This window comes from Nuphar pumila, chromosome 6, assembly GCF_984573655.1.
Source record: "Nuphar pumila chromosome 6, dmNupPumi1.hap1.1, whole genome shotgun sequence".
Lineage (NCBI taxonomy): Eukaryota > Viridiplantae > Streptophyta > Magnoliopsida > Nymphaeales > Nymphaeaceae > Nuphar > Nuphar pumila.
This window is the reverse complement of record NC_143254.1, coordinates 97,555,970-97,568,038: the sequence shown is the minus strand read 5'-3', so window position 1 is coordinate 97,568,038 and position 12,069 is coordinate 97,555,970. Positions and strand designations below refer to the sequence as shown.

Genomic DNA, 12,069 nt, shown 5'->3' with positions numbered 1-12,069 from the left:
AGTATACATATATATGTTTACATGTTTTTGTACATTTCCTGTATATTTATAATTCAGGGGTGTTTTGGTATTTTCACACATATGTCAAAAATTAATGTTTTTGTATTTTTATTTTTATTTATTTCTGTTATTATAATAAATCCCAGCATTGATGGGCTTTTTGGGTATTTGGTAGGGAGTCGTTGGACCCTACCCAACGGCTAGAATTTTAGTCGTTGGGTAAGTCCCAACGGCTCTCTATGGGCCTTCATTTGTATATAAAGGGGTCTACCCCCTCTCATTTGTTATGTATTCTTCAAAGGATTATTCCCCAATAACATTGTTCAGTTTTATGTGTGTTTTCAGCCCATAAGTGGCTCATTCTTGTGTTTTCATGTGTTGACCCATAAGAGGTTATATTCTCTAAGTATTATATTGCCTATAAGTGGTACACCAAGGCATATACTTCTATTCGTGACAATGACCATAGAGGGTCCCCGTACATCCGAATGCATCAACTCAAATGGTCTTTTGGAAACAAAAGTTCTAAGAGAAAAAGTTATAGATTTCATTTTCCCAAAGATGCAATCTTTACAAATAATATCTTTTTCATTTCAACAAGTCTCAACAAATGGGAAAATATACATCTTAGAAAATCTAGGATGTCCAAGTCTCTTATGTCATATTTCAATATCATTTTCTTGAACATAGTTATAAAATGACGTAGAAAGAATAGACAAAAGATCCATGCAATAAAGATCTCCTCTTATATGGCCTTGCCCAATCCATTTCTGGGACCAGAGATCCTGCTCGGTGCAACCTTTTAATGAGAAAAAGACTTCACATCCACAGTCAAAAATTTGAGAAACCAAAAAAAAATTAAGGTTGACTTTGGAAACTACTCTAATTTTGGGAACAAAAAAAATTAAGATATTTTTTATCTAATTTTGAATCTAAAGTCCCAATACATTTAATTTTTAAAGAAGTCCCATCAATGGTTAAAACATTGGATAAATTTGAATTGGTGCATATATCCGAAAGAGAGTTCTCATGCGGGGTCATATGAAAAGAGACTCTTGAATCAAGAATCTAAGAGCGCATACCTGGAGAGGAAGAGGAAGCAATAGCTGCACCAGATGTAGATTTAAGTATTTATTGAAGTGCCTCTAACAGTTGAGAAAGAGAGAAAGTATCTTTAGTCTCCTCTTTTGCTTGATTCTTCCCTCTTTGGTGTAGATTATTCAACGGAAGCCACCTTGTTCTTGAGCTTTGAACAAACAAGTTTGATGTGACCTGGCTCATTATAATAGTGACAAATAAACTTTTTACCACTGTTATAGTTATTGTAACCACTATAGTTATTATGACCATTATAGTTATTTTGTCTCCCAAAGTGTGGAGGCTTGTAGGTCTTCATGTTGTTGTCGGGCTTAGACACCGCCAACACTTCATCTCCTCCTCCTTTCGTCATACCAAGCCAATTCTCCTCTTGGCAAACCTCGGCAATGGCATCTTCAAGAAGTAAAGGAGAGGATTTATGAAAAAGTGAAAACCTCACTTGTTCATATTCGGGGTGCAAATCATATAAAAATTGAAAAAAATGTTCTTTCTCCATTTGCACCCATCTTAGTTCAACATCTTCAATAACAACCCATTTGGGTTCAAGGAATATCTATTAAGATTAAATGTATCATTTTGTATATATATACGTATATACATATGCATATATGTATATTGTTATTTATACATATACATACCTATATATATAATATAATATACACGTATATGTTCACATGTATACATACAATATGTATATAGTATAATATATACATATATGTTCACATGTATACATATATATATATATATATATATATATATATATATATATATTAGGGACTAAATCAAACAAGTTGACTTAGTTCCAACGGTTAGAATTCTAGCCATTGGGAGGCTTCTCCTTTTTTGGATATTGAGAGGACTTCCTCTCTTTCTCTCCTTTAGTTCTTCCTCCCTTTCTCCTCTATAAATAAAGGGTATGAGTGTATGTGTAAGATTGAGAGAGTGATGGGTAGTATTGGGGTTGTGTATTATTATTCATTAAAGTATTGTAGTGAGGCTTGAATGTAATTTTATTTTGTATTTCTTTTCATGTTCATTATGAATAAAATTATTTATTTATATTTTGATGTGTATCCTTCAATTCTCAAGTTTGTTGTTCAAATGTATAATGTTTTTGAGTCTTGTTTTTGAGTCTTGGAGATTATCATGGAATGCATTGGAATCCGCATCATTTCATGACATGGTATCAGAGCAAGGCATCAGAGTCTTGGAAAGGATTTCGCATTCAGGTACGTATCTTCGGCTTCTTGTGTTTTATATGTATGGTAAGTTTTAAAAGGAGTTATGTTAAATATATATATATATAGATAGATATATTTTGAAGTACGTGAAAAATGTTGTGTTTTGATGTCTTAGATTATGGATATGTAATTATGTATAGTGAAAAACTATATTTTTCAAAGATATATATGCATTTACACAACTCATTTTCATTTGAATAAAAACATATTTTTATATTGTCTTATTGTGTATCCCCTTTGTGGGATTTGTGATTGTGTTCTTTTAAAACACCTTTTTTTATTCTCTTTATGGGTATTATGAGTGTCTTCCTTAGAGAACACCATTGTAGTTATTCACTCAAGTTGAATATGTGGCTTCTTAAAATATTATGTGTTTTTGCAAAATACTAAAATTCATATTTTTTAACAAATGTATGTTCTATCTTTGAAATTTTTAATATATTATGATATGATCAAGAATGATCTTTTATCGTGATCTATTTTTTAATATGCTATTTCATATATATTGAGCAATATTGCTCTATTAAGTAAGTTTTTTTTTTCAAATGACACATGTTGGATTAAGATTTTCTTTTTGGTATATGCCTAAAGAAGACTTTATTGAATGGCATAAGCATGACTTGGTGTCGTATAAAAAATAAGTTTCTCTTGTGATTTCTCTATTGCGTATAGATATTCTACATCATGTTTATTGAAAAATGTTACATTATGAGAAAAATCTCTTGTTTAGTGTGATTATATATATGTGGATATATGTGGATCTTTATGGCTCTTAGGGAGTATTTTATAAAAAAACATTTATATTGTTTTTATGACTCGTCTTCTTCTTTGTGAGGATTGTATATAGCCCTTAAATGGCTCTTTGTATCTCGCCCACTAGTGTTTTTTTATGTGTGCTTGTGCACTAGTGCACTTAAGTTTTTTTTTTATATATAACTCTTGAGAATCTCTATTTAATTGTCTTCTATTGCTTCATAGTAGACTTATGATTTAGTTCTAACTTCTTGTCATATGTGTTCTCTTTAATGAGATTTATTGATCTTTTGTATGTGATGGGATTAGTGCATTTGTTTCTCATTTAGTTCTAACTTCTTGTCATATGTGTTGTCACTTCTACGAAGAGTGCTTATATTAGGCATGAGCTTATTCAAGTTTGTAAAAATTGTCATAAGACATCATGTATTGCATATAATTGCATCCATTGACATATTGTTGTGCATATGATTGCACTAAGTTTTTTTTTTATGTTAAGGTTTTTACCCAACTTATATTGAGTTTGATTTGAAACTTATCTTTTCAAATGGAATATTTGATATGAACTCACCTATTTGAAAATTTGAATTATGAGTATGAATTGCCTTTTTATGGCATTTTGATTTGTCCATCACAAAATTTTATATGATGCATCATTTATCTTGGCTTTGTTATTGGGTTAGGATTAGCCGTTGAGGTGAGTTGTGTGTGCACCTCATGTCATCTTATCAATCTAGATTTCTATACGTTATGAGTGATGTGATGTCACTTGTCTTTGGTCTGATTGATGGTTGATTGGCCTCTAAACTCATTATTGTGGGTATTCTGAGTTAGCCATTGAGGTGAGTTATGTGTACACCTCAAATCATCTTATCAATCTATAATTATCAAAGTTTATGTGTGTCGTGTTGATACCAATCTTAGATCTGATTGATAGTTGATTGGCTTCTGAATCCATATATGCTTTTGTTGATTAAAAAATGTTTGTTGAGGTGAGTTGTGTGCACCTCGTTTTATGTCAGTTTAGATTATCAACTTATGGTTTGGCTCTAACTAACAATTGTTTGATCTCTGAATCTGAATGTGGTGTTTCACTCAGTTGTTGTATGACCATTATTATTATGGATGCTTATAACTTTGTTTATCTGTCATGACAATCTATTTTTGAAACGATTGTGTTTCGAAAGATGGTTAAAATTGATATTCTTATTGATAACATTAGTATGTTTCCATTACAAGCTTTTTACCTCGAGTGTCTTCTTTTTATGCCTCTTATCTAAGTGTCATTATATATAGACAAAAGATGTTTGTTTATACCTTCGTGTGTGTTTTTAGCCCTTTGTTGGCATTGAGATTATACTCTTGATCTAGTAGCTAATACACTTAATTTTTTAGTGTCACTATATGTAGACAAGAGATATTTATTCCCACCTACGTGTATGTTTTTAGCTCATTGTTAGCATTATACTCTTGATCTAGTGGCTGATACACTTGATTTTTTAGTGTCATTATATGTAGACAAGAGATGTTTATTCACACTTTCGCGTGTGATTTTAGCCTTTCATTGGCATCATGCCCCTGTTTTAGTCGCTGATACACTTATTTTTAAGTGTCATTATATGTAGACAAGAGATGTTTATACACATCTTCGTGAGTGTCTTTGGCCCTTTAGTGACATGATGATTATGCTCTTGTTCTAGTCGCTGATACATTTGATATTTGAGGTTTGGAGCCGTAGGAGGTGATTGCTTGTGGTGGTTAAACTAGTGTTTTAATTTGATTTATTCATTATGATATATGAGATTTTTAAAATTTATTCATAATTTTTTTTAACTCGTTTTCGTTTTTTATGAGAAATGGTTGTTGAAATATTTTCATGCATTTTGCGTTATATATGCTTTAGTTGCATGAGTTATCCCATGATTAATTGTCTTGCATAATTTGCATACGGTTATGTCTTTCAAAGCATATATTCAATAAACAAATATATATTCTTTTTTTGCTTGTGTTGCCCTTTGTTGGCTCTTTGTATTGTCCCATAGTAGACTTGTGCTTATACACTTTTGTTCTTGTATTGTGCCTTCATATCTTTGTGTTGTCTATACTTGGACATGTATGTGCTTTTGCACTTTGTTTTTTGTAATTTTGCATATTTTATTACATGTTTTTCTAAGCATTTCATTAGTGAAATCTCTTATTTGTATACTCATAGTGGTTATTGTATGTATTTGATACTTGGTATTATCTTTTGAAAAATTAATGTTTCTTTAACACTTGTCTTTTATGTTTTCCGCTGTGTAAAATTGTCTTGTGATTTTAACTCTTTTGTGAGTTCTTTCTTTAATAATCATGTCTTTTATGTGATAAATATATGTGTATTCACTTTAAATAATGTATGCTTTCATGTATGATTAAAATGATAAAAGTTTATCTTATTTGAAATTAATATTTTATTCTCTTTAAATGATGGTAAATTAAATAGTTTTTATATTGTGTTTGGCCATCCTCTCTCCATAATATATAGCTAATATAATTATCCTTTGAAATCTTCTTAAGATATATTTTTGTATAGTTGAGTGTTTTGTTAGAAAAATTGATGATAATTAAAGATTTCCTGTGTAATGGAGCATATGATAGAGCACTTCTTGGGGGAAACAATGAATGAAAGAAATTGATGAAGACAAATGATATTTTATGTAATGGGTTGCTTATTTGTATTTGCAAACTTATAGTGTGTCACTATAAGTTTTAGGGGTGTTTTAGGGGTTTGTTAAGATTAAATGTATCCTTTTGTATTTTTACGTATATACATATGTATATGTTCACATGTATACTATGTCACATGGGTGCGGGTGCGGGTGCGGGGATTTGGCACTTCCAAAAAACTCAGGTGCGGGGGTGCGGCAGGGGCAAAAATGTAAAATATATATATAAGGGGGTCGGGGGTTCCCCCGACGCGGGTCGGGGTTTAGTTTTTTTTGCTGGTGTGTTTGTTTGAAGACTTGTTACCCACGTTCTGCTTGTTGTGTACTTTAGCTCAACGGGACAAAATTGATGAACTGAAAGGATTGGCAATCTAATCGACCCAGCCTGCCGTGTTCTGCTGACTGTCATGATTCAATCATGTTTGAAACTCCCTGGTCTTCACGAAAAAAAATATAAGCGAAAGGTTTGACGTGGTTTGTTGGAGAGAGAATCTTCACGAGGCCTACGACGCCACTGCCACGCCACTGCCTAGGGTTCTTCAAATTTCATTTTATATACAGTTGCACACAGATGACAGCTAAAAGAAATTTATTGGATTTGACATGTGGAAAGTAGAGGTCTACACAAGGCTACGGCTAGAGCACCTCGTCAGGAGAAAAGTGAATACTAATAGCCACCAAGGCTCTACTCTACCACCATCATTATCATTTATTATGGAGAGAGAAAATCCTTGACGAAAAAGGATTTGGTTGGTTGAAGCATAAAGACTTCAAAGGGCTCTTGAATTTTTGTTTTAATTTTTGAGGAAGATGGATCATCATTTCCAAGTTAACAGTATGTTTTCCAACGCTATGAATTAATTGTTTGGAGGCAGGAACAAAGCTCATCAGATGTTGTGGACACAAGTGCCCCTTTATAAAACAAGAGCAGCAGCAGCATGCAGTTGTCCAGAAATTTTTTTTTAAAAATTCTGCAGCCCATTTCGTAGGGCAATTTTAAAAAAAAAATCCAAACAAAAATGGACCGAAATGATCCTGGGTGCGGTCAACGCACCTAGGATCGGGTTGACCGCACCCGGTGCCGCACCCGCGTCGAGTCGCGTCGACACGGGTGCGGCACCCTGCTAGCTGAATCCCTGTGACATAACATGTATATATATATATATATATATATTATACATACAATATGTATATATTATATATATTTATTATAATATATATTGGGAACTAAGTCAAACAAGTTGACTTAGTCTCAATGGCTAGAAATTCTAGCCGTTGGAAGGCTTCTCTTTTTTTGGCTATTGAAAGGACTTTCTCTCCTTTACTTCTTCCTCTATTTCTCCTTTATAAAAAAAAGAGTGTGTTTATGTGTAAGGTTGAGAGAGTGATAGGGTAGTATTAGGGTTGTATATTATTATTCTTTTAAGTATTGTAGTGAAGCTTGAATGTAATTTTACTTTGTATTTTTTTTCATGTCCATTATGAATAAAATTATTTATTTACATTTTGATGTGTATCCTTTAATTCTCAAGTTTGTTGTTCAAATGTATAATGTTTTGAGTTGGAAATGATCATGGAGTACATTGGAATCCGTACCATTTCGTGACAGTGACAACTCATCCCATAGAGGAGATAAGGCATTAAAAAAGTCACGAGTACTCATATCCCCTTGCTTGATAGTTCTAATTTTTTCTTATAGGAAATATTGTTATTCAAGATCCTTTTGCGTATACATGCCTTTCATAAATGACCAAACTTCATTATCCTTTCTAAACTTAGCAATGTTGTCATATATTTTAATGTCAATATTGTTCATAAACCATGCAGAAATTTTTGCATGATTACTCTCCCAATCTTCTACTTTGAATTGATAGTCACAAATGGCTTTGACACGATTGTCTCCTTCAAGAGCTTTAACTTGTTTTCCTTCATTCTTGGTGAGCACCAATTGAGGCTCGGGGATAGTTCCCATTACGTATCCCCAAAGCTTCTTGCCTTTAAGATTGTTTTTTATGGCGGATGACCACATCATGTAGTTTATGCCATTAAGTTCGAAGGAGAGGTCTATCTTTGTGATCATGCTCCATTTTAAAGGAAAGTAAAATGAGAGTGAGAAAGAGATAGATGTGAAAAAGCACTTCTACTAAAGTCATCACAAGCAATACGAACACTTGATGATGATTCTCCACAAGTCTAAGAGTACTATGGCTCTGATACCATGTAATAAAGTATGCGGAAAAGTAAATACAAAGTGTACAAGCACTATTACAAGTCCAATAAAGGACAATACAAAAGCACTAAGGCACTACACAAGCACAAGGTGCATATACACAACTCCAAAGAGTCAAAGGAAGAACACAAAAACAAAAAATAGTCGTTATTGTGCACAAATGCTTAAGATAAGCATAGAATGCAAGAGAGGGGTGAAGCCCCTATTTATATACATGGGAGATGCTGACGTCGGGAACTGGGAGCTCCTAACGACTCTATGGTCATTTGACCATTGTGTTCTTACATATTATAAAAAAGTCAAAAAGGAAAAACAGAAAAATAAATACAGAAAAGACTAAACTGTCCTTAGTAAACAGTCCCTATTACAAAGAGTAAAATTATCAAAATGTCCCTGCTGGGCCAATACAAGAAACATTAATAAATACAGTTATATATATATATATATACATTTTAACAAAACAGCATGTTGTAACAGTGTTGTGACTGCAGTAAAGGATGCAGAACATCCATAACTCATGTTGGAATCTGATCCACACCAGATCAGTCAATATTAAGGATGCTGACTTGAGAAGAACAATGTCGATGACAGCTTGATGTCAAAATGGTGATCACCTGGTCTGAAACAGATCGGATCTGTATTATTTATCACAGATTGGCTTGTGTGTTTCAGGAAAAAATGAGAGAAGGGAGAGAAAAGGAAGAGAGGAAACTGGAAAAGAAAAGAAGATCAAGGCATATAATGATTAAAGAAGCAAGGAAATGCAGTGAAGAAGAATCACAGCCACAGATGTTGTTGTGGGTCACAGTTCCTCAACGAAGGCTTGACTCTACAATACCATGTAGAGAAAATTAAGTGGTAGAGAGAAGGGAGGAAGAGAAAAAGAGAGAATCGTTGGGCGGCAGCAATAGGGTTGATGATCTACACCCCTTTCATGTTAAACTCATTAATATATTAGGATCTAGGAGTTCTACATAAAATACCATAAATATCCCTGTCAAACGGTAATAGATAAGTATGCCGTCGTGAAGCAAATGTATATACATAACAAGGATATCCTGGTGTCAGGACTAATATCATGGTGTCTTGAAGCACCCATTTTCAAAGATCATGTAAATATCTGGTACAACATTTAAAAGATACAGTAAGTGATATAATTCAGATGCTACAGAGGCTATGGAGCAAATGGTTTAGATAAAATGCTTATTGCTAGATAGATAAGTTTTCCAGCAAAAGATTTGCTGTGTACAGCACAGTTTTCACGAGTGAGAAAAACCATCACATACAGACAATCAAGCATGGACTCACTCAGGCTGGCCATCAACAAATAGCAAAAGATGGACATAAAGCAACATCAGGTCACAATGCAGCATTGCACAAACAAGGCATATATGCAGCTAAGCTCAAAGATTCATAAAATGTCCACCTTCAGTGCTGAAACTCAACATGCTTATAAACAGGTCAAATAGCAGCTTGCATGGGTAGAAGGATCACATTTGCATATAAATTCTACTCACTTGGAACTAGATTTTTGGGGATAACAGTATGTGCATTTTTTCTTCTAGCACGTATGCATGGGCACAAGAGACTGCAAGACAATAAGAACATTCCAGATACTGCAATGGCTACGTTCTTCATGTCTTCATGCTTTTCCTTTACATGTCTATCATTCTCTTGATTACTATGAAGAAATCTGTTTCTTCTTGAATCTGGTATATTCTTTCTGGCTGCTATTTGATGCAGATGCCCTGCATAACACCAAGAAATTAAGTATGAACCATAAAAATTATGCTCACTATAGCTATAGTTTACAATCCAGTGAGCGAAAAGAATGAAGCAACAATGATTGACAATGGAAAGGCCTTCGAAAAAATCTATCATTAAGATTTTTTTTTTGCACTCGCGTAACAACTGAAATAGTAATTCTAGACATGCAAACTAAAGTAGCAGCATTCCACGAATTCATACCCCATCAGCCTCCATTCACTAAAAGCATCAGATATGAGACTCTCGATGGCTAAACATACATTACATCAATTCCAACTTCTTGTAGCTACACTCAATGAATGACTGCAACAGATACTCCTCTCATGCCCCAATATCAGATGCAAAATATTTTGTAGTAGTAGATTCGGCCACCGTGTCATCAAGACAAAGAACAGTCCCAGGAATTAGCAGTCAATACGTGACATACATGCTACATCTTGTTATGCCGTATATAGTGTTGCATTCTTTATGTGTTCTTCAGGGAATTTTTCACCTTTTTGTATTTTCATTACATACCGAACTGATCTAAATACATGGTTTTTTTCCCCCAAGCATAAATAGAAAGCATGCCCATACCGAGCAGGTAGAAACTCCATAATCAATTATTAATCAACAATGATGACGATGACAAATCAAGTTCCAAATTGTCGTTCAAACCGAATCCACTGTTTAATTTCGTTTAGACATCAAATTTGACTCCCATTCTCGATTTAATTATCAACACACTAAAATCGATGAATCAGATGAGCAAAATTATAGAATTTACACCACCGGATAGAGCTCCAATTCACCAAAACTGCCCCCTTCTAGACAGCAAAAATTGGTGAATCAAATAATCAAACAGATAGAATTCATCCACAGTACCAGCTAGATCTCCAATTCACAAAAATTGGCAACAAGAAACCCTACTAAAAAAAGAAAACAGAGACAATTCCGAGACCACCTCTAATGGAAGAACCGCCGTAACCCCGAAAACCGCAGCACTCCTCCCTAACTCTCCCCCATTCCTCCACCTCCGAACCACGGAAACACCCGTTCCCGAACGAAGACTCCAGCACCCTGCAGAACAAGAGGTTATCCACACCGTCCCTTCGATCGGCGCCGCACCCGCGAGGCCTCAACCGCGAAAGCTGATCGCTCTCGCAACTTCCGAACCCGCCGGCAGAGACGGGCGAAGAAACGCCGAGCAATTGCCCGAGCAGAAACAGAGCCAAGGCATGTAGCGCCATCCTCACGAGCCCAAAAAACACAAAACCCTAACTCCAAAACATCCGTACGGACTCAGGAACGCCAGAACGGAAGCAGAAAAAAACCCTAGAGATCAAACCCTAGCCGACCAATTCATTCCTCGCGAATTTATCCCACAAAATCCAGAGAGAGAGAGAGAAAATCGATCGTTAGCAAGAAAAATTACGAATCTCTAAACGAGAAAATCCGGAAAAAAATCGAATTTCTTTCGAGAAATTTTAGAAAAATAGGGATACAAGCGAGAAGAGATGGGAGGAGAAAGGAGGATGAATTGAAAAGGGAGAGGAGAGAGGGGGTGACCGGATAACCGGCGGCCCACCGGTAAGATTTTTCATTTATTTTAGAAGGGAAAAGGCTGTTGGTGTACGGAAGCAAGGGGATTCGTGGCGACCGTTGGGCGAGTGGGGTCACTAGGAAACTGGCGAGACCAGTCAACAAGTTGTAGCCCGGGCAACGGCTGACACTGCCGCCCGCGGTATGCTTTGCTCATTCTGACTGTTGAAATAGGTGACTTATGAACGCATCCCAAAAACAAGCCTACTTCCAAAAAGCGCCAACTGTATATAAAGAGGATATTATTGTTAGATTGAAGAAAATTTATCAAGGATTTATGCACGTGTTAAAATAGAAGATATAGGGCTTTTTCTTGAAGCATGAATTTTCGTTCTTTTGCGTTTATTTGTTTCAACGAAAGTTATGTCCGATAGTCGTTGACGGTCGCCATCTGCTGAACCAGCACGGAAGGAGTAGCGGTACTGTAGCGATGAGCGAACTACAGAATGTTGTCAGTATCGGTATCGGCCCTGAATCGTTTGGCCAACGATTCAGGTGAATAGTTCTGAATCGGCTAAAAAATAATTTAAAGTATTTCGTGTAAATCATAACGTGACACGTGTAAAAACCATTAAAATAATATTAAAATTTTAATTTTAAGTATTTTTTATATTTATTAAAAAATAACCGATTCATGTTAGTATCTATCGAATTTTCTGCACGTATCGGCACATTCAGGCCGATACTGACAACA

General features: G+C 34.9%; 1 protein-coding gene across 1 annotated transcript in view; it reads right to left on the bottom strand.

Moving 5' to 3' along the window:
* LOC149835327 (calmodulin-binding receptor-like cytoplasmic kinase 3) overlaps positions 1 to 11,288 on the bottom strand; it is an 86,937-nt gene extending 75,649 nt beyond the window's left edge. Inside the window, exons 1-2 of the mRNA XM_090008399.1 lie at positions 10,738 to 11,288; positions 9,545 to 9,775 (exon numbers count right to left, since the gene is read on the bottom strand). Coding sequence (XP_089864525.1) covers positions 9,545 to 9,775; positions 10,738 to 11,023 — 517 coding nt within the window. The 5' untranslated portion in view covers positions 11,024 to 11,288. The remainder of the gene's footprint in view (positions 1 to 9,544; positions 9,776 to 10,737) is intronic.
* Between the last annotated feature and the right edge of the window lie 781 nt (positions 11,289 to 12,069).